The sequence below is a fragment of the Carcharhinus amblyrhynchos genome, chromosome 10 (genome assembly GCF_965287045.1).
Source record: "Carcharhinus amblyrhynchos chromosome 10, sCarAmb.v2.hapA, whole genome shotgun sequence".
NCBI classification, from domain to species: Eukaryota; Metazoa; Chordata; class Chondrichthyes; order Carcharhiniformes; family Carcharhinidae; genus Carcharhinus; species Carcharhinus amblyrhynchos.
In genome coordinates, this window is record NC_137333.1 from 91120016 (window position 1) to 91144289 (window position 24274).

At 45.9% G+C, this 24274-nt stretch overlaps 1 protein-coding gene across 1 annotated transcript in view; it reads right to left on the reverse strand.

The window, feature by feature from the left end:
• Positions 1 to 24274, reverse strand: part of atp10a (ATPase phospholipid transporting 10A) — a 177938-nt gene that overhangs the window by 74129 nt on the left and 79535 nt on the right. The window contains exon 3 of the mRNA XM_080197601.1: positions 22613 to 22698. Within this exon, the coding sequence (XP_080053727.1) occupies positions 22613 to 22698 (86 nt within the window). The remainder of the gene's footprint in view (positions 1 to 22612; positions 22699 to 24274) is intronic.

Consider the following 24274-nt stretch of genomic DNA (forward strand, 5'->3'; position numbering starts at 1 on the left):
ATGGACAGGGACCTGCCAGCTCCACTGTTAGCTATGAGGAGAGGCTGAATAAACTAGGCTTGTACTCGTTAGAGTTTAGAAGAATGAGGGGAGATCTCATTGAGACGTATAAGATGATGAATGGGATGGATAGGATAGAGGTGGAGAGACTCTTCCCGCTCAAAAAAGACAGTAGGACTAGGGGGCACAGCCTCAAGATAAAGGGGGGGCGGTTTAGAACGGAGTTGAGGAGGAACTTCTTCACTCAAAGGGTGGTGAATCTCTGGAATTCTCTGCCCGTTGAAGTGGTGGAGGCTGCCTCGCTAAATATTTTTAAGAAGCGGGTTGATGGGTTCTTGATAAGAGAGGGGATTAAGGGTTATGGGGAGAGGGCGGGAAAGTGGAACTGAGCCACGACAGATCAGCCATGATCTTATTGAATGGCGGGGCAGGCTCGAAGGGCTAGATGGCCTACTCCTGCTCCTATTTCTTATGTTCTTATGTTCTTATGTTCTCATGGGGTCAAATGTCCAGCCGCCATCTTTGAATGGCACCTGGATAGATATCCACCCCTTGTCACCCAGATGCACCAGGCTGGCTGTTTGTTGGGAGTTCGTAACTCTTGGACTTGCTGGCCATTTATACTGCATCACCTCACAAGAAGATCAAGAGACTTTGCAGCAACTTTAACTGGCTGGAATCTACCATGAAGATTACCAGGACTTCAGGCAGCCTGATCATTTTTCCCAATAGCCAATCACTTCCAGTGTTCAGATGGTGCACTGTTTCAGAGAAAAAAAAATGGATTCTTTAATCTGCCAAAATTGTTCATTGGAATCATCTACAGTGCAGAGAATGAGGGGAGATCTCATTGAGACGTATAAGATGATGAATGGGATGGATAGGATAGAGGTGGAGAGACTCTTCCCGCTCAAAAAAGACAGTAGGACTAGGGGGCACAGCCTCAAGATAAAGGGGAGGCGGTTTAGAACGGAGTTGAGGAGGAACTTCTTCACTCAAAGGGTGGTGAATCTCTGGAATTCTCTGCCCGTTGAAGTGGTGGAGGCTGCCTCGCTAAATATTTTTAAGAAGCGGGTTGATGGGTTTTTGATAAGAGAAGGGATTAAGGGTTATGGGGAGAGGGCGGGAAAGTGGAACTGAGCCACGACAGATCAGCCATGATCTTATTGAATGGCGGGGCAGGCTCGAAGGGCTAGATGGCCTACTCCTGCTCCTATTTCTTATGTTCTTATGTTCTTATTATGTTCATTCGGCCCATGAAGTCTGCACCGACAACAATCCCACCCAGGTCCTATCCCCACAGCATATTTATCCCGCTAATCCTTCTCACTTACGCATCCCAGGACACTAGTGGATAATTTAGCATGGCTAATCAACATGACCTGCACATCTTTCAGACTGTGGGAGGAAACCGGAGCTCCTGGAGGAAACCCATACAGACGCGGGGAGAAAGTGCAAACTCCACACAGACAGCGACCCGGGTCCCTGGAGCTGTGAGGCAGCAGTGCTAACCACTGTGCCACCTGTGTTGTTAGGTTTTGCACTGCAATCAGTGGGTCAGTTTTAGCTACTGTGTCTGAACAAAGATATACAGTACCTTGTCTTGTGTCCGGAGTAACGCAACTCCTCGTTAACTGGCATTTTTGATTAACTGGCACCACCCATTCCCCGAGCATGTTGGATAACAAATATTTTACTGTCCTGTTTCTTTCCCTTCCTGCCAACGTGGACAACTTCACATTTTCCCAATGGCACTCCCCCCACCTGCCAAATGTTTGCTCACTCACTTAACCTATCTAAATTCCTCTGCTGTCTCATTAATTATTGTTGGCACAGTGACCACAAAGCACCAGTGATGGGTTCACTCCCAGTCTTGGGTCACTGTCGAGTTTGCGCATTCTCCCTGCGTATGTGTGGGTTTCCTCCGGGTGCTCCAGTTTCCTCCCACACTCCAAAGATGTGCGGGTTAGGTGGATTAACCATGCCAAATTGCAAGGTAAATATGTGGGGTTATTGGGTGGGATTGCTGTCAGTGCAGGCTTGATGGACTGAATGGTCTCCTTCTGCACTGTAGAGATTCTATGTCCTCTTCACAACTCACTCTCCTACCCATCTTTATGTCACCAACAAATTTAGTTACCATACATTCAGTCACTTTATCCTAACCATTGATTATAGTTTGAAAATAGCTGAAACCCCAGCACTGATTGCTGTTCCACTCCCAATAGCTTCACATTTGCGGGCGGTGGGGTGGGATACAAGGTGTGAAGGTAGCCAGGAGAGGGATGGATGGGTGATTTTGGCAGGAGTCCAAATATTGGTTTCACACCAGTATGAGTTTTTTTCCCCTATCTCTGTACAGACCCCTCAAATCTTCACTTAACCTTCTTCTCTCTGAGAACAGTCCCAACCTCTCCAATCTATCCTCATAACTAAAGTCAACCCGAGAACTATCCTTGTAAATCTCTTCTAAACTCTATCCAATGCGTTCACACCCTTCCTACAATGTGATGCCCAGAAAGGAAGCCTTTACTCCTATAAATTAGATTGAAACCATAAAATATAAATGGTTGAGGAAGTTCATTCCAGTTATAAATTAGACACATACACACACATACAACAAAAAGCGACTGCGAAATCAACTTAACTATTCAAAAACTCTTAATCTTAATCTCTCTTGGAAGAAACGAGGAATGTCACTATATTAACATGGCCAATTACATTGTAAACCAAAATCACACAGGATACATGCTCCAATGAAAACACTGCAATACTTTGCTTTTATATTTCATTGAAGAGTATAATCAAATGCAATTGACGTTATAAAATGTAATTATCCTGGACAAAGTGTCTCTCTCTCTCGATGCAAACGGAAATGATTTCCTGATCGGGAAGTGGTTCGGCTTATCACTGGTATATTATCGAGCTAATAGCAACACTTGGCATTCACACTGACTAAATGACAGAAGGGTTCAGAGAGCTAAGAGCTTTTGACAGAAAGGGTCAAGCTTTACTTCAGTGAATGTCTTGACACTCGACCCTATACTGCAGTAAATAACAGACTGCAGACATAACTATATGGCGCTATATCTCCCACAGTTAGACACATTTGGGTTTTAAAATTTTCATTGGCATGCAGGTTTGAACAAGTTAAGATTTTTTTATTCATTCGGGGGATGTAGGCGTTCCTGGCTAGGTCAGTATTTAGTGCCTAGCTCCGCTACTGACTGAGCTGGCTGGGTCCTAAAGAATAAAGTGGACTGGACTGGTTCTGTGACCGGTGGGGAGGGAAAAACCTACTCGCCTTCATCCTCACCAATCTATCTGATGCAGACTCATCTGTCCTTGACAACATGTGGAAGAATGATCACCATGCAGGTCTATTTGGAGGCAAAGTCCTCTCTTCATCTCCAGAACGTCCTCCATCATGTCATGTGGCACCAGCACTGTGCTAAGTGGAACAGCTTTTGAATAGTTCAAGACAGGGCATCCATGGACAAAACAGCTGAAGTCAGGAGGTGAGAGGAGTGATAGCCCTAATGGCAAGGTAGCATTTGACCAAGTGTGGCATCAAAGAACCCTAGAAAACTGACGTCAATACCCACCACAAAGGAAGATGTTTGTTGGAGCCATTCATCTCAACTCCTGGACATCTCTGCAGGGGGTCCTCAGGATTGCTCTCTGGCTCAATCATTTTCAGCTGATTCATCAATTACAGTTCTTCCCTCATAAAAGGTCAGAAGTGGGGATGTTCGCCAATGATTGCACAATGTTCAGCACCATTCATCACCCCCCAGATACTGAAGCAGTCCACGTTCAAGTGCAACAAGATCTGGACATTATCCAGGTTTGGGCTAACAAGTGGCAAGTATCATTAACGCCACACAAGTGCCGCGCAACAACCATTTTCAAAAGTAGAGAATCCAACCACAATCCCTTCACCGTAAGTGGCATTACCATTATTGAATCCCTCACTGTCAACATCCTGGAGGTTACCAGTGACCAGAGACTGAACTGGTCCTGCCATATAACTACAAGAGCAGGTCAGAGGCTGGGAATTCTGTGGCAAGTAACTCACCTCCTGATTCTCCCCTAAAGCCTATCACCATCTATAAGGAGCAAATCAGGAGTGTGATGGGATACTTGCCTGGATGAGTGTAGCTCCAATAACACACAAGAAGCTCGACACCATCCAGGACAAAGCAGCCCATTTGATGAGCACTCAATCCATCATCTTAAACACCCGGTCCCTCCACCACCCATGCGTAGCAGCTGCAGTGTGCGTATCTACCAGATGCAGTGTGCCAACCCACCAAGGCTCCTTCAGCAGTACCTTCCAAATCCCTACCATCTCAAAGGGCAAAGGCAGCAGATGCAGTGGTACACTACCATCTGCAAGCTCCCCTCTAAGCAACACACCATCCTGACTTGGAAATGGATAGTCATTCCCTCTAACATTCCTCACTGGGTCAGAGTCCTGGAGCTCCTTTCATAACAGCACTGTGAGGGTACCTACAGCAAATGTACCGCAGCAGTTCAAGAAGGCAGCTCACCATCACCTCCTCAAGGGCAATTAGGGATCAGTAATATCACCTAGCCAGTGACACTCACAACCTGATTACGAAGAAGAAAAATTGGTACCGCACTAACTTTCATGGAAATCTTTGTAATGTTCTAAATCAATTAAATGTCATTAAACAATCCGATGGCTTCATAAAATACAATGTTTGATTATCATGAATCTTTAGTTCTCTGTAGTCATTTAATAAAACACTATCACAAAACATTTAAAAGCTGAAGTTTAAACTCCAGATCTACGTTCAATGAGATGAGGATGGAAACCTGACCATTCCCGCACCTCGGCAGACTGTAGACAAAGCAGAATACCGCAATTCACTTAGTGACTGCCAGGAGGCTCCTAAATACTCAAATAGCAAGAAGCACGATTTTTTCACATTACAGTTTGCATTTAACACAAGCAGTGGTCATTCAGAAGCTCCACAGATAAACTAAGTTACAGAGAGTGCACACCAAGTATGTGCATGGATAGGGTGAGAAACAGTTACTCTGTTATCTTTTGATGACTGATCTGTGCTCGACACTTCCAAGAGGAGATTGCCTGAAGATGACAGACACACGTACACACACACTCATGTGCACACATGCACACACACATGCACGTGAACAGACAAACACACATGTATGCACACACACATTAATTTCAGGCCTTAGAGGAACTTCACACCTACACCTAAGTTTTCCTTTTACCATCTGGCATTTTTATCTTAACCCTTCCAACTCATTCTTTACCATAAAGTCCAGGTATCGGATTTGGTACAACCGTAACTCCTTTCCTAGCAGCACTGTGGATGTACCTACACCACGCAGAGGGCAGTGGTTCAAGAAAGCAGCTCACCACCATCTTCCATTCATTCATTAGTTAAAATAAAACTTAAATACGTCTCAATTACCGCAAAATAAAATCACCATTCTCATCTGAGGCAACATTTGGTTTTCGTATTCATGGAATCCCTACGGTGCAGAAAGGCCATTCAGCCCAGGGAGCCTGCACCAACTCTCTGACAGAGTAACTTATTCAGGCCCTCTCCTCCACCCTATCTCCGTAACCCCACGTATTTACCATGGCCAATCCATCTAACCTACTCATCTTTGGACACCAAGGGGCAATTTAGAACGGCCAACGCACCTAACCAGCACATCTTTCGGACTGTGGGAGGAAACTGGAGCACCTGGAGGAAACCCACACAGACAGTGACCCAAGCTGGGAATTGAACCCGGGCTCTTGGCACTGTGAGGCAGCAGTGCTATCCACTGTACCACAGTGCCACCATACCCATTCATGGGTGAGGGGGGTGGGGGGGAGAAAATCAGACTCAGCTCTCAAATCTGATCAGAACCAGACTGGAAGGTGCAGATGACAGATTGGGATGGCTGTGACACCCCACCCTGAAGAATGGCATGGTGGCACAGTGGTTAGCGCTGCTGCCTCAGTGCCTGGGACTCAGATTCAATTCCAGCCTCGGGTCACTGTTTTTGCAGAGTTTGCGCATTTGCCCTGTGTCTGCGTGGGGTTTCCTCTGGTTTCTTCCCACCGTCCAACCATGTGTGGGTTAGGTGAATTGGCCTTGCCAAATTGCCCCTGAGTGTCAGAGGATTAGCAGGGTAAAGATATGGGGCTAACCGGATAGCGGCTGGGTGGGATTGTGGTCGGTGCCAACTCGATGGGCCGAATGGCCTCCTTCTGCACTGAAGGGACTCTATGATTCTATGAATAACGCACCCATCCATCATGACAAACGATCATTCGAATAAGCTGCCAGAAAATACCCAGGGACTGAGGCGCTGTGAGGGAAAGGAGTGAGTCAAAGGGGGAGCGGGGGGGGGGGGGGGTGCGAGTGGGAACCGTGATGTGAACGCAACTGTTCTCAGCAAAACTGCGAGGGAATTAAAAAAAAAACACTTCCTGTCTCAGCCGACGACATTGCCAGACTGGATCACATCAGGTTTTAAAACCCATCTCTGTGAATTCATCAACACCGTGCAGTTAGCCACAAGTTTGAGAGCCAATAAGCAAGGCAAGCAAATCAGATGAAGCAAATATCTGCCTCCACAGGTGAGCAAACATTGCTGAAATTAAGCCAACCATGTATTTACAGTCATTTATTTGCTGTGGTGAATTGCAGACATATTTTAGTGTTTCAAACTGACAGCTTGCCCAGAACTCCTCAACATCAGTGTGTAATATTTCTCTCTCACGTGGAAAACTGACCATCAGAAAAACGAAACTCCTTTGGTGAAAAATACATTTAACTTTTATACTAAATCACAGAACCCCTACAGTGAAGAAGGAGGCTATTCGGCCTATCAAGTCTGTACCGGTCACAATCCCCACCCAGACCCTAACCCTGTATTTACCCTGATACGAACGGCCAACCAACATAACTCGCAGGTCTTTGGAATGTGGGAGTAAACTGGAGCACCCGGAGGGAAACACACGGGGAGAATGTGCAAACACTCCACACAGACCCGAGGTCGGAATTGAACCCGGGTCCTCGGCGCGGTGAGGCAGCAGGGCTAAGCACTGCTAACTGGGGAATGAGTACTCACATTGTTTGACCGTAAAGTCTAGCAATGCTGCAGCTCTTGACGGATTAATATAATTGAGTAATTTAGACAGGATGTAGTCAGGTTTTTACATAAAACAACTGAACTAAATTCAAAACAGCAGAAAGCAAAAAATGGGCAGAAGTCCAAAAATAAGTCCAATGAACATTCTGCACCCGAGGAATTTTTAATGTGCAAATTCTTGAAGTAACGTAATCATTCTGTCAAATGGGCGGGTGAGCGGCAGATGGAATTTAACCCTGAAAAGTGTGAGGTGATGCACTTTGGGAGGAGTAATTTGTAAAATACCATGAAAGGTCTGACACTGGGAAGTTCCAAAGAACAAAGGATATTTGCCATAGATCTCTGAAGGCAGAAAGACAGGCTAAAAGGGCGGTGAAAAAGGCATATGGCACACTCGCCCTTGTCAATCGGGGTAGCAGAGAGGTCAATGATGGAGTTATATAGAACTCTGGTGAGGCTACAGCTGGCAACTGTGTATAGTTCTGGTTGCCACATTATAAGAAGGACATGTGTACGCATTGGAAGGGTTGCAGAGGAGATTCACCTGGATGTTGCCTACGATGGAACATTTAATGCATAAACAGAGGTTGGATAGGCTTGGGTTGTTTTCCCTGGAGCAGAGAAAACTGAGGGGTGACCTGATTGAGGTGTTCAAGATTATGAGGGGCATGAACATGATGGACGGGGAGCAGCTGTTCCCCTTAGTTGAAGGGTCAGTTATGAGGGGACAAGTTAAAAGTGAGGGATGGGAGGTTTACGGGGGATTTGAGGAAAAACATTTTTACCCAGAGGGTGGTGACGGCCTGGAATGCACTGCCTGGGAGGGTGGTGGAGACAGGTTGCCTCACATGCTTTGAAAAGTACCTGGATGAGCATTTGGCACATCATAACATTCAAGGCTATGGGCCAAGTGGGATTAGGTCAGGGCCTTTCATGTGTTGGTGGGGACTCAATGGGCTGAAAGGCCTCTTCTGCACTGTGGTATTCTGTGATTCTGCGATTCTGAGTAGAAAAAGTTAACCCTTTGTTTGGATAGTCCATTAGGTTGTTTTTATTTTTGTTTTAAAGCTGAGTTTTCTAAATGGTGTGCAGCGAACAGTATCACACTTTCTCGGAGTTCTACGAACAATGGTGCACTTTCACGAACGCTTATCCGAATTCTAAAAAGTCACTGTCACTTCCAACGGTGGAAATGATACAACTGGGTGGCTTGCTGAGCTATTTCAGAGGGCAGTTGAGAATCAACCACATTGCTGTGGCTCTGGGGTCACATGTAGGCCGGATCTCCTTCCCGAAAGGACATTAGTCAACCAGATGGGTTTTTCTGACAATCGTGGCGGGATTTTTAATTTTTAATGAGCAAATTCTTGAAGTAACGTAATCATTCTGTCAAATTAATTAAAAAACACATGGGGAGAATGTGCAAACATTCCACACAGACCTGAGGTTGGAATTGAACCCGGGTCCTCGGCATGGTGAGGCAGCAGGGCTAAGCACTGGGGAATGAGTAATCACATTGCGGGATTTGAACCCAGATCCCCAGAACATTAGTTGGGTTTCTGGATTAATAGTCTATTGATAATACCACTAGGCCACTGCCTCTCTGAATTGATTTGGCGACATTAACACCTGCCATCGCCTTCCCACCGATTGGACTTTTAACTTGTTTTTTTCCCCGCAGGCGAGCCTGGCTGGAGACGGCTACGCAAAGACTAAAAAAAGACCTGCAATCTTAACACTCGGCCGAGAGATTCATTCAGGAATAATCAGACTTTGGATTTAAAATTCTGAGGCTTCATCAAATGTACTTTTTTTTGCAGGAGGTCACCTGGCTTGGCAGACTGATCACATGGCACGTGACTACAGTGAATGTGGCACCCTGGAATATACAGGCGCGACTTTTACTGCCCCGCCTGCCATGGGAATCGGAGTGGACAGACCAGGGCAGGATCTTATGGTATCGGGACAAGTGAGGCCATAAAATTCCACCCACATTCTCATGACAATCAGTTGCGAGCTCTTTACAAATAATATAACAATATAAAAATATACAATGTCTGTATAAGAACAGTTTCTTCCCTGCTGCCATCAGACTTTTGAATGGACCTACCTTATACTAAATTGCTCCTTCTCTGCACCCTAGAATGTAACACTACATTCCGCACTCTCCTTCTCTATGTACGGTATGCTTTGTGTAGCGCGCAAGAAACAACACTTTTCACTGTATACTAATATATGAGACAATAATAAATTGAATCAAAACATCAATATAACTTCCAATCTCTAAACTGAGATTAGCCATCAACATTATTATATAAACTGAAACTCTTAAGAGTCTTTTATAGCTTGTTTTACTTTTGTCAAACTATTATTCGCTGTATTGCTTTGGTGATAGGCAAAGCTGTGCTTTTGTCTGGTAGATATGGAGTTCATTGGTGTCAGTGATGGGTTGACACGTTGCACAGGCCACGTTGATCATGTTGTTCCTGGTTTTGGAGGAGTTTGCTTTATGTCACTAATGTGTCACTTGCTAGTGACGTTGCTGTTTCACTGCTGGTTGCTGATGTTGGTAGACTGGTTCGTGATGTTGCTGACACAGTTGATGACCTTTTCTGCTTTTTTCAGCTCTGCTGTAGGGCCCAGAATCACAGAATCTGACAGTGCAGAAGAGGCCCTTCGGCCCATCCAGTACGTACCGACGCACGGAAGGTCCTGACCTCCCCACCTAATCCCACTTGCCAGCGCTTGGCCCACAGCCTTGAATGTTATAGTGTGCCAAGTACTCAGCCAGGTAGTTTTTAAAGGATGTGAGGCACCCCCCCTATCATTCTTTCAGACAGTGCATTCCAGACCATCATCACTCTGAGTAAAAACGTTTTTCCTCAAATCCCCCGTAAAACATAAGAACATAAGAAATAGGAGCAGGAGTAGGCCATCCAGCCCTTCGAGCCTGCCCCGCCATTCAATAAGATCATGGCTGATCTGAAGTGGATCAGTTCCACTTTCCCGCCCTCTCCCCATAACCCTTAATCCCCTCTCTTATCAAAAACCCATCAACCCGCGTCTTAAAAATATTTAGCGAGGCAGCCTCCACCACTTCAACGGGCAGAGAATTCCAGAGATTCACCACCCTTTGAGTGAAGAAGTTCCTCCTCAACTCCGTTCTAAACCGCCCCCCTTTTATCTTGAGGCTGTGCCCCCTAGTCCTACTGTCTTTTTTGAGCGGGAAGAGTCTCTCCACCTCTATCCTATCCATCCCATTCATCATCTTATACGTCTCAATGAGATCTCCCCTCATTCTTCTAAACTCTAACGAGTACAAGCCTAGTTTATTCAGCCGCTCCTCATAGCTCAACCCCCTCAACTCCGGTATCAGCCTAGTAAACCTCCTCTGCACTCCCTCCAAGGCCAAAATATCTTTGCGTAGGTGCGGCGCCCAAAACTGCACACAGTACTCCAGCTGCGGCCTCACCAATGCCCTATACAGCTGCAGCAAGACCTCCCTACTTTTATATTCAATCCCCCTCGCTATAAACCACCCCCCCTCATTTTTTAACTTGTGTCCCCTCGTAACTGACCCTTCAATTAAGGGGAACAACTGCTCCCTATCCATGCCCCTCATAATCTTGAGCAACTCAACCAGGTCGCCCCTCAGTCTTCTCTGCTCCAGGGAAAACAACAAGTCTACCCAACCTCTTTCTTCATAACTTAAATTTCCCATCGCAGGCAACAACCTGGTGAATCTCCTTTGCACCCCGTCCACTGCATTCACGTCCTTCCTATAATGTAGGAACCAGAATAGCACACACTATTCCCGCTGTGGTCTCACCAAAGTTCTACACAATTCCGTCATGACCCCTCTGCTTTTGTAATCTATACCTCGACTGATAAAGACGTGTGCCATATGCCTTTTTCAGCACCCTATTCATGTGCCTTTCAGCCTTCAGAGATCTATGGACAAACACTCCAAGGTCCCCTTGTTCTTTAGAACTTCCCAGTTTCAGACCTTTCATAGTATACTTCCTTGTCAACCTATTCCTTCCAAAGTGCATCACTCACACTTTTCAGGGTTAAATTCCATCTGCCACTTATCCGCCCATTTGACCATCTCGTCTATCGAATACGTACCTTCCTTCTCATTCTCTTCCCAGCTGTGGTCCTAAAGTCTCACCTTCACCCACAACTTTTATTGGGTTCCAGGTTTTTTATGACTGGATTATGTGAAGCGTGTCTCCTTTTCAACAGCTCAGGTAGGGATTTAGCGTGTTTGAGGTGTTGACTTCTTTCTACCTCAGCACCATGTCTCTCGCTCCCTCCACGTGGCCTGGGGAAGTACCCGGCTTGGCAGAATTGCCTGATATGTTCTTCCTTTCCACAGCTCTGCAGGAAATATCATCTCAGCCTCGAGAGGTGTGGATCGGAGTGATAAGACAAGGTTTGGGTCTTCCTTTGCCTCCTAGGGTGCCACATTCATGATCTCACTGCAGTCATGTGCTGAGATATTAATCCAGCAGTGGCGTGGACAGCAGCAAGAAATACACTCAGTGAAGATGCAGCATTTTGAGTATGAGGTGTGGTTTGAAGCATGAACATAGCTAATTTATGGGAACCAGAAGACATTAGAGAATTGCGTGCAACCAATTTAAACCAAACTATTCCAGGAGACAGTAATAATATTATAATCTGACTGCATGCCTCAGATTTAACTGCTATTTAAATTTAGATCTGGGCCTCGGGAAACTCGAATGATTATAAGGAGATAAGGACAGCTATAACACCATAAGAAATAGGAACATGAATAGGCCATTCAGTCTTTCAAGCCTGCTCCATCATTTAATAAGACGATGGCTGATCTGACACTCACTAAGTCTTGCCTGATCTCCGTAACCATTAATTCTCTGACTGATTAAAACCTTTTGATCTCAGCCTGGAAAATGTTCAAGGACTCACCCTCCACGGCTTCCCAGAGTAAAGAATTCCGAACATTTCCCACACTTTGGGAGAAGAAATACTTCCGCAAATCCGTCTTAAATGAGCACCCCCTTATTCTGTTGCTATATCTCTAGTCTGCTACTCCCCCATGAGTGGAAATGTCCTCCCAGTATTTACCTTCTCCAACCGCCTGAAAAACTTTTCTTTCAATCATATCACCTCTCATTCTTCTAAACTCCAAGCAGTCTCCACACCCGGGATCATCCCAGTAAACTTCCTCTGTGCTGTTTCCAATGCTAATATATCTTTCCTTAAATAAGAAGACCATAGAAAGAATTCTTTCTGGTTGTATCACAGCTTGGTTTGGCTCCTACTCTACAAAGGATCATGAACAAAGCCCAATTCATCACGCAAACCAGCCTCCCATCCACTCACACTGTCTACATTTCCCACTGCCTCGGCAAAGCAGCCAACGTAATCAAGAACTCCAAGCACCCTGGACATACTCTCTTCCACCCTTTCCCGTCAGGAAAAAGATACAAAAGTCTGAGGACGCGTATCAACCGACTCAAGAACAGCTTCTTCCCTGCTGCCATCAGACTTTTCAGTGGGCCTACCTCGCATTAAGTTGTTGTTTCTGTACACACCAGCTATGACTGTAACACTACATGCTACACTCTCTCATTTCTTTCTCCATAAACAGCAGGTTTTGGCTGTATAGCACACAAGAAACAAAACTTTTCACTGTATACCAATACATGTGACAATTATAAATCAAATCAAATCTGTACACTGTATTCTAAATGTGATCTCTTTAATATCTTGTACAGTTGCAGCAACACTTCTTTATTTTACACTCCAGCCCCCTTGAAATAAAAGCCAGCATTCTATTTGCCTTCCTGAACACCTTCTGCACCTGTCTGCTACCACGTTTACTTGCTTTACCCTCCCTCGACCCTTCCAGTCTTTTCCCCACCAACTCTTCCAATCTCCTTGTTCCAACATTGCCAGGGTCTCCGATTTCCCCTGCCCCAAAGCGCTCCCCACCCCAGTGCCTCCCTTCTCTCGACTCTACTCCCTGACCATGGCCTAGTGTAGAAGGTCAACTGCCAAGACAGCCAATCTGCCTCTTAAACTAGAGCGAACATTTCGAGTTTAGATGACACTCCGTCAGAGCCCAAGGGTCATCCAGACTCAAAATGTTGGCTCTGTTCTCTCTCCACAAATGCTGTCAGACCTGCTGAGATTTTCCAGCATTTTCTATTTTTGTTTCAGGTCCTAGAATCCGCAGTATTTTGCCTTTACCTCTCAGTCTACCTGGCTGTGTCTGGGAAAAGAAGACTTCAAAAAGAAATACTGTACATTCAACAGGATTTGGACCTCAAGTTAACATCCGGCCCACTGTGTTAGCCAGTCAGACAGTGAATGAACGATCCTTTAGCATCTGGAAGACAGTGTGGAAATGTCTTAAAACGCTGTGTGAGCTGGGTCCTTCTATAATAAGAATCAGAGAATTCCCACAAATGAATAAAAAAAAACATGACCTTGGGGGTGTGGTGACAATATCTCCCTTGTGATCTGAATAGGCCTGTTGCAGGAGGAGGCAATTCGGCCCATCAAGTCAGCACCGACAACAATCCCACCCAGGCCCTATCCTTGTAACGCCATTGTAATCTCCCTGACACTAAGGGGCAATCCCAACCAGACCCGTAATCCCAAGTATTTATCCCACTAATCCCCCTAACCTACACATTTTGGGACACTAAGGGTCAATTTTGCATGGCCGATCTACCTAACCTGCACATTTTTGGACTGTGGGAGGAAACCAGAGAATCCGAAGGAAACGCACACAGACTCCACACAGTGAGTGACCCGAGGCTGGAGTTGAACCCAGGTCCTTGGTGCTGTGAGGCAGCAGCGCTAACCACCGTACCGCTGTGCTGCCCTAGTGTTTGTGTGAGAAATTCCAGAGCTGTTACTGATCAGTTGATCAGAGGAAACAGTAATACTGGAAAATCTAATTGGAAAATTTTTAATTGTACAGCACACGTGAGCTTGAACAGCTATCACTGTTGCCATGGCTAGTTTAATGCTGAAACCTGCCACCTACGGTTGCTAGGGATGGGTGCGGGTGATATGAACTGCAGAGCACATCACGGATGAATTAGCTCATCTGTAAGCAGCCACTTACCTCCAGGCAGCTCTCCTGACTGAATCATTTGAGAATGTCCAAGATTGACATGTTCATGCCCAGGAAGAGGCCAAATCAACCTTTTACCCCTTGTAACTTTCGGTTGACTTTTGAAGCCAATTTCCTTGGATTTTCCATTTGCCGGCGAAGGGGAAAGTGGGACGAAGGTCCACCGATCGGGCTACGTGTTTTTAAAACAGAAGCACAGGCTCGATTGGAAGGGGCTGGGACTGCAATTTCCTGGCACCAGCTGGCATAGTTTGTAACCCATGTCATTTTACAAATGGATGGTAAAGGTGGGTTGGAGACAATCAGTTTCTTCCACAAGCAGCATGAGTACGTTATCTATTGACCACATTTCCCTACAGTTAACTAGACAATAGAGTGCAAAGGGGGCGGGGTAGTGATATTATTGCTAGACTATTAATTGAGAAACTCAGCTAATGGTCTAGGAACCCAGGTTCCAATCCTGGCAGATGATGGGATTAGAATTTAATTTAAAAAGATCTGGAATTAAGAACCTATTGATGACCAGTGAAACCATTGGTGGTTGTCAGAAAAACCCGTCTGGTTCACTAATGTCCTTTAGGAAAGGAGATCTGCCGTCCTCACCTGGCCGACATGTGACTCCAGAGCCAGAGCAACGTGGTTGACTTCCAATTGCCCTCGGGCAACTAGGGATGGGCAATAAATGCTGGCCATTTATTAAAAGCGACGCCCATGTCCCACAAACGAATAAAAAATAAACATGATCTTGGGGGTGTGGTGACAATATCCCCCTTGTGATCTGAACTGGACTTCTCTCACACACGTACTTATTTAACCATTCTGAAGGCAGATCAAACAAAGACACGGTCAGGCTAGGCCTGATAGAAGTTGCTTTATGATACAATGAAAAAGCACATCATTCCAGTTAGTTGCCTTTTAGCAGCGAGCAGGCCAAATGTGCAAGTGCGGCAAGAAGTTTTGTTTCAACTCATTTGGGACGAAAGACAATCAAAATCTCGCATTCTTCCAGTAACCAAACTTTGGTCAAATCCCAAGTCATTGCTTAGCATCCGTGGGGAAAAATAAATAAAGCAGAGATTCGAAACATATTTCATATCGCACACAAGACAAAACTAAAAGCAGCAACAAAAATAATCCGAGGGTTCAAATACCAACAAACTGAAGTGCGTCTGTCCAGCTTTATGGAGCTGCCGCAATTTATTTTTAAAATTATTTCACAATGTGATGCCGCTGGTTAGGTGAGCATTTATTGCCCATCCCTAATTGCCCTGGAGAAGGTGGTATCACCTTCTTGAGCCGCTGCAGTCCCATGTGGTGCAGAATCACTCACAGTGCTGTTAGGGAGGGGCAATGAAGGAATAGGGATATAGTTCCAATTCAGGATGCTGTGGAGCCTGGAGGGATACTTGCAGGTCAGCGGTGGTGTCTGCTGCCCCTGTCCTTCCAGGGGGCAGAGGTCCCAGATTTGGAAGGTGCTGTCGAAGGAACCTCGGTCAGTTGCTGCAATGCTGCTTGTAGATTGGTACACACTGCTGCCACAGTACATAGCTTCCTCCTATTATCTCCTCTGCTGAGTGGAAGTGGCTTTGGAACGTTTGCCCGTGATTACACAGGAACATTTTAAAGTGGGAAAGTAGTGGAAACCTAGGGTATGTAAAACCTACAAACTGGTGAATAATTGTGACTAATTCTGCCCCCAAAAAGGATGCAATAACCAGCAACTGTGAAACTGACATTAATGCAAATAACTAATGGCTATTTGATTTGGTTTATTATTGTCACATGTATTAGTACAAAGTGAAAAGTATTGTTGCTTGCATGCCCTACAGACAAAGCATACCGTTCATAGAGAAGGAAAGGACAGAGTGCAGAACGTAGTGTTACAGTCATAGCTAGGGTGTAGAGAAAGACCAACTTAATGTAAGGTAGGTCCATTCAAAAGTCTGACAGCAGTAGGGAAGAAGCTGTTCTTGAGTCAGTTAGTACGTGACCTCAGACTTTTGTATCTTTTTCCCGATGGCGGAAGGAGGAAGAAAATATATCTGGGATGTGTGGGGTCCTTGATTATGCTGGCTGCTTTTCCAAGGCAGCGGGAAGTGTAGACAGAGTCAATGAATGGGAGGCTGGTTTGCGTGATGGGCTGGCCTTTGTTGACATCCCTTTGTAGTTTCTTACAGGGGTCTTGGTCAGAGAAGGAGCCATACCAGGCTGTGATACATCTGGAAAGGATACTTTCTATGGTGCATCTGTAAAAGTTGGTTATCACTTTGAGCAAGTGACTCTCCATTTTAAAGATGGATGTTTAAGATAGTGAATATTGGAATAACTTCTGGAAGAGTTTTCCTCAATCCCCCGGCTATTTTATGCAGCAAGCACTTCAGCTAAAGCCAACTGTATTGAAACTTGCTTTCTTCTTCATTCACGCTTGCCACAGGAATTCTACTGCCCTGCCCACCACAGAATTGGAGTGGGCAAGGAGGGGTGGATAATGGAAATGTCTGTTGACTTCAAGTGGGATTTTTCAGTCTTGTAAAAGCCCGTAAAATCCCACCCAATCAGTTTTATAGAACCCTGAGGAAGCATTTTCACTGATGCTGACTTCCCCATTCTAACGTTAGCTGGCTACACACATCAGTCATTTTGACCTTAGAATCATAGAATCCACACAGTGCAGAAGGAGGCCATTCAGCCCTTCGAGTCTGCCCTGACTCTCCAACAAGGCATCTTACCCTGGCATCACCACAGCCCTCCCACACCCTATCCCCATACCCCACGCATTTAGAACATAGAAAAACTACAGCACAAACAGGCCCTTCGGCCCACAAGTTGCGCCGATCACATCTATACCTACCAAGCCATAGGACTATCTGTAACTGCCAATGCCATTAGATCCCATATATTCATCCAGAAGTCTTTTAAAAGACCCCAGTGAGTTTGCCTGTACCACCACCGACGGCAGCCAATTCCACTCACTCACCACCCTCTGAGTGAAAACCTTACCCCTAACATCTCCTCTGTACTTGCTTCCCAGCACCTTTAAACCTGTGTCCTCTCGTAGCGACCATTTCAGCCCTGGGAAATAGCCTCCGAGAATCCACCCTATCTATTCCTCTCAACATTTTATAAACCTCTATCAGGTCGCCTCTCAACCTTTGTCTCTCCAGAGAGAAGAGACCTAGCTCCCTCAACCTATCTTCATAAGGCATGCCTCCCAATCCAGGCAACATCCTTGTTAATCTCCTCTGCAACCTCTCAAAAGCTTCCACATCCTTCCTGTAGTGAGGCAACCAGAACTGCACACAGTACTCCAAGTGGGGTCTGACAAGGGTCCTATAAAGTTGCAGCATTACCTCCCGACTCCTAAACTCAATCCCTCAATTAATGAAGGCCAGTACACCATACGCCTTCTTGACCACATCCTCCACCTGCGAGGCCGATTTAAGAGTCCTATGGACCTGGACTCCAAGATCCTTCTGCTCTTCAACCCAGCTAAGACTCCTACCCTTAATCTCCTCTGTACCTACTCCCCAGCACCTTAAACCTGTGTCCTCTTGTAGCAAACATTTCAGCCCTGGGAAAAAGCCACTGAGAATCCACCCAATCTATAACTCTCAACATCATATTTACCTCACTAACCCAACTAACCTACACATCTTTGGACACTAAGGGTCAGTTTAGCATGGCCGATCCACCTAACCTGCACATTCTTGGACTGCGGGAGGAAACCCATGCAGTCACAGGGAGCATGTGCAAACTCATAAGAACTAGGAGCAGGAGTAGGCCATCTAGCCCTTCGAGCCTGCCCCGCCATTCAGTAAGATCATGGCTGATCTGAAGTGGATCAGTTCCACTTTCCCACTTTCTCCCCATAACCCTTAATTCCCCTATCAGAAACCTATCTACCCGTGATTTAATCAGCGAGGCAGCCCCCACCATTTCAACGGGCAGAGAATTCCAGAGACTCACCACCCTTTGAGTGAAAAAGTTCCTCCTCAACTCTGATCTAAACTGCCCCCCGCCCCCTTATTTTGAGGCTGTGCCCACAGATATGTCTCCCAAGGCTGTAATTGAACCCCGGTCTCTGATCCTGTGTTTAAGTTTCAGAATTCTGGGGATTTCTGATTTCCCCCAGTATTATTATTCTATAACATACAAGTGGCAAATTTGGCACACTGGATGTTAAAATGAAACGGGGGCAACATCAATGACTAATATGTTGTCTCATCGACTTATGAACAGGTTTCATTGTAAGATAGTAAGCTGTTGACGCACTCATCACTATTATACAGTACCACTTCAAATGAAAAGAAATATAGAGGCTCTAATGTTAATAAGCAGAGTCCAGAACCCATTAGAAGAGCAATGTTGCACGTACCACAGGCTACACTCTAACGTAACCAGGCTCCAGCAGACAAATAGAGCGAAGGCAGCATCTGTTCTTCCAGTAACTCAAAACACATGTCAGATTAATTTGAGTTAAATCTACTGATATTGGCCTTTTTACAGTCCAAACCTGTCTCTTCTAATGATCTTCCTTTCTAACTGATTGCCTTTACATAACCGACACGTGACTGCTTCTCCATCGCACACGGTTGAGATGAGAATATGTGGTGAGGAACTGCGCAGCAGGTAACTTTCCAAAAATAGGACAGGAAACACACCAACAAAAAAATGCTGTGGATGCTGGGAATCTGAAATAAGTACAGAAAGTGCTGGAAAAACACAGCAGGTCTGGTGGCATCTGCGGAGAGAGAAACAGAGTTAATGTGACCCTTTTTCAGAGCTGTCCTCAGACGCCAGCTCTCTCTCCCCACAGATGGGGGCAGGGGGTGCGTGGCATGGTGGCACAGTGGTCAGCACTGTTGTCTCACAGCATCAGGGACTCGGGTTCAATTCCGGCCTTGGGTGACTGTGCGGAGTTCTCAACGTGTCTACGTGTTTCCTCTGGTTTCCTCCCACTGTCCAAAGATGTGCAGGTTAGGCCGATTGGCCATGCCTAAATTGACCCTTAGTGTCAGGGGGTGTAGCAGAGTAAATAACAGGGCCTGGGTGGGATTATAGTCGATGTAGATTTGATGGGCTGAATGGCCTCTTTCTGCACTGTAGCGATTCTATGATTCTTTGATAGAATCACAGAATCCCCACAGTACAGGAGGCGGCCATTCGGCCCATCGAGTCTGTACCCAACCACAATCCCACCCAGGCCCTATCTCTGTAACCCTTAACTACCTTGCAAATTCTCCGACACTAAGGGGCAATTTAGCATGACCAGTCCACCTAATGTGCACATTTTTGGACTGTGGGGGGAGACTAGAGCGCCTGAAGGAAACCCACACAGACATGGGGAGAATGTGCAAACTCCATACAGACAGTGAACCCAAGGCTGGAATTGAACCCGGGTCCCTGGTGTTGTGAGGCAGCAGTGCTAACCACTGTGCCATCATGCCGCCAGAACTGCTGGGATTTTCCAGCATTTTCTGTTTTTACTTCACCCTCCTTTATTTCCGTAATCTGGCCTCTCTGGGAAGATGACAAGTGCTGCTTTCTTAAGTTTCAAATAGTTTCATTGTTTGCCTCTGCCCCCTGAACCCTGGATCAGTGAATGACTGTGCCATCTATTGTAATGTTGAGCCAGAAGATTGTGGGTTCTGATGGAATGGTCTCAGTCAAACAATTTCAAGCGGTGCCCCAGTTGTAGCATCTACAATGCAGAAGGAGGCCACCCAGCCCATCGAGCCAGCACCAACAACAATCCCACCCAGGCTCCATCCCTGCAAACCCCACACATCTACCCTCCTGGTCCCCCTGACAATAAGGGGCAATTTATCATGGCCAATCAACCTTGCCCTCATATCCTTGGCCTGTGGGAGGAAACTGGAGCACCCAGAGGAAACCCACACAGAGATGGGGAGAATGCGCAGACTCCGCACACGGCGACCAAAGGCCGGATTTGAACCCGGGTCCCTAGCGTTGTGAGGTAGCAGTGCTAACCACTGTGCCACCCAACTGTCATTAACTGTGAACTGGGTGTGAGGAGGGTGGGGGGGAAGAAGGAGTTACTGAAGCAGGGCTCCAGATTCCTTTAAACTCCTTCATAGGATGTAGGTGTTGCTGGCTGGACCAGCATTTATTGTCCGTGCCTAATTGCCCTTGAGAAGGTGTTGGTGGACTCTGAAGGAGTTCCAGGATTTTGCTGTCAGGGCAGTGCTTTTGGGGAGGGATTCCGGGATTTTGACCCAGCGACAGTGAAGGATATTTTTCCAACTCAGGATGGTGAGCAGGTTGCGGGGAGCTTTCAGGTGGTGGTGTTCCCAGGTATCTGCTGCCCTTGTCCTTTTAAGTGCTAGGATGCTGCCGGAACTTGATGGTTTGAATTATAAGGGGAGGCTGGATAGACTGGGACTTTTTTCCCTAGAGCGTAGGAGGCTTAGGTGTGATCTTATAGAGTTCTATAAGATAATGAGGGGCTCGGATCAGCTAGATAGTCAATATTTTTTCCCAAAGGTAGGGGAATCCAAAACTAGAGGGCATAGGTTTCAGGTGCGAGGGGAGGGATACAAATGTGTCCAGAGGGGCAATTTTTTCAGGCAGAGAGTGGCAAGTGTCTGGAACAAGCTGCCAGTTGTAGTAGAGGCAGGTACAATTTTGTCTTTTAAAAAGCATTTCGACAGTTACATGGGTAAGATGGGTATAGAGGGATATGGGCCAAATGCGGGCAATTGGGATTAGCTTTGTGGTTAACAAAAAGGACGGCATGGACAAGTTGGGCTGAAGAGCCTGTTTCCATGCTGTAAACCTCTGTGACTCTATGGTTAATTTCGTGGGTTTGGAAGGTGCTGCCAAAGGAACCTTGGTACCATGGTGCTGCAGTGCACCTTGCAGATGGTGCACTTTGTTGCCAACTAGGGTCAGTGGTGAATGGGGTGCCAATCAAGATGGGCTGCTTTGTTCTGGATGTTGAGCTTTTTGAGCGAGTTTGGAACGGCACTCAGCCAGGTCGGAGAGTTTTCCATCATACTCATGACTTCAACCTTGTAGACTCCGGACAGCCTTTGTGTATAATGTCCAAGGCTAGCTCACCAAGTGCTACTCGCCACTGATCAGGAACAGCACTTCTCAAACTCATTCCGAGAGCAGACCCCATTTTAATGTCCCCATGAGCACAATGAGAAAGGTTGGAGGTATGAGAGATACTGGCGTTCAGCTCTACAGCGGCTGGGGGTGGAATCGGGGTTGCAATTCTTTAAATGCACGTTTCTTTCCAGAAAGACTCTTGCTTTCTCACAGGTTTTTAATGCAGCGAACCTCAGTGTAGTCCGTGCCTTGACCAGCATTCGAAATATAGTAAGAATCTAAAGGGTTCTTGCAGCAGTTCACATCCAATCCGAGCTCTGTGGCAGACATTGCCGTCTCAGAGTTAGCAAATCCCACAGCCCCGAAGGAAAAACAAGTTCAAAACTCAGTAAAAATCAGTAACGCTGGAGTTCCATTTTAAGGTGTACAAAACCAGTACGGACAAGATTTACTGGTACCCTTGATTTGCAAGTTTCACTGTACTTGGAATGTGTGTATGGTGCATGCATGTGGGCATGTGTACGTATGTGTACATGTGCACGTGTGTACGTACGTGTGCACACGAGTACATGTGCATACGTGTACGCGTGTATGCATGTGTACGTGTGTGTGCGTACATGTGCATACCGTGTGTGCATATGTGCATGCGTTTGTGCATACATGCGTACGTGTGCACAACCCACAGTTTGGAAAGTCCTGCTCTTAAATCTTCAATCCCTCACTGCTGGGGCTCACAGCCATAAGGCGGAGTTATATGGGAGTTATTGACACGCCACTGAACTGCAGTCCACCGAGATCAGTGAGGAGGAGGGAAGATGAAAGAAAATTGTACAGCAAAGTACAGGAGAAAAAAGCTTTGATTAAATTAGCAAATGAGCAAACAGATTCTCAGTAATGATTAAATGACACCTTGTTGTTAATCGTAGATCTACACCCCACGATGGTGTTTGTGAAGAGCATATTTGGTAAAAGATTAACCGGAAAGGAATGACCTTTTCATTTCAAACCAAGTGATGGTAAATTATTGTACTGGACCTTCAGAGATCAGGGAGCATTGCAAGGCAGAGATGCATCATGTGATCCATCTGCATGGGATGCAAGCCTGTTAACTGGAGCTAGTTAGAACTATTTCTGTCCATAACAGCCACTCAATGACAGGTCACAGGTAGTCCTGAAATGTGTGGCGTTGTTCATGCAGGGAAGCATCTTTCCGAGATGAGCAAAGTGTCCTGTTGTACAGAACTGTGAAGTACTCACATATATCCTCGAAATCTGTTCAGATCATTGTGTGGCTTTTCGCATTCTATCACACTGTTAAACTTCATGGGGTCAAATTCTGTCTCCTAAACACAAACAATGAAGAAGTTGAGTTAATCACATAGACTTCAGTCTTCACATAACACAAACATATAAATTGACCAAAAGACAAAATAAAAGAATATTCTGCTCACTACATGTCATATCTTGGGCAGGAAGTTAGGTTTTGGGTTGAATCCAGCACGGTGGCACAGTGGTTAGCACTGCTGCCTCACTGTGCCAGTGACCAAGGTTCAATTTTGCACCTTCTGCTTGGATTTCCTCTGGATGCTTCAGTTTCTTCTCACAGTTCGAAGACGTGCAGGTTAGGGGCAGAAAGAGAATCTACAGGGCAACAAAAAAATTATGTGCAAATTTGGAGCATTAGATGTTCTGGCCGGTCAGGATTTGACTGTCGGCAGTGTTTAGTTTAGAAGGGAGTGGACGTCAGACTGAAAGCGGTGTGTGTGTGTGTCTCTCTCTCTCTCTCCCCACTGGTTTTAAGAAATTCTGCGATTTAGCTGAAAGTCCTCCTGCAGCAGAAAACCTGCTGTTGGTGGCTTGACCAGAGATCTCCCTGTTCTGGGAAGCTGCCGTGAGTTCAAACTGTTCTGGGGGGTGTCAAGACAACTACTAGAACTTTCAAGACTGAGGGTTTTCAATTCTCCAACCAAAGGACGTAATTCGAACACTACATGAGCATGAGCCTATATTGTGTTAAGCCTGTTTGAAGGGTCTTGTTAATAGAAAGCTCCTATGTTCATTAAGAGTTATACATTATCGTGGTTGTTTTGGCGTTGTTTGTAATTGATAGAAGTTATTGCCAATATTCTTACTATTAATGTTAACTGTGCTCTTAAATAAACGTTGTTTGATAAAAGCTCCCTAATGGATCATTTGAATCATACTTGAAGTGAAAGCCATCATGCTCATCCTAGCCAAATTCAAGGCGCAAAATGTTATGATCCAAGTGGGCTCCTTTGGAGTTTCTGACCTGAACTATAACAGGATCTTTTAGCAGTGTGGGAAATGGAGGTGGTCACAGATCTGATAGCACCGGAGTTGGGAGCCCCTGGGAGTAGCGGCTTGTAAGATTTGCAAACAGGATGAGTTTTTGAGATTGGTTCCTCGACATGAGCGTACTTATTCTTATGTAGTACCTTTACCTCTCTCCCCTCTCCAGTATGTCTCACCCTCTCAGGGCCTGGTGGGTGGGGAAACTTGAATGAGGGCCGAAGGTGTGACATTAACCACGCTCAGTGCATGGTGATGGATTCAAATTCATGCAAATTGGGTTCATGCCCTTCTTGGGGGCGAACCCGATCGTGCCATCGGAGGGGAAGGGAGGCTGGGAAGATTGCAATCGGAAATCTCACTGGCGTAATTCCCATTTTTGGCCTCTTGTGATATTTAGCGATCATTGCGGAATTTGACCCCACCCCTTAACATGCTTTTGACTCTTTAGAAATGTTGGCAAATATGTTGAAAATGATCAGTTTTGATTTCTGCAAATGACTGTGCTCGAGTTAGTCTGCAGCTAGGGCTTTCAGTTTCAATTATCCAGAACAAAGAATAACAGTACAGGAACAGGCCCTTCAGCCCTCCAAAACTGGACCGATCACA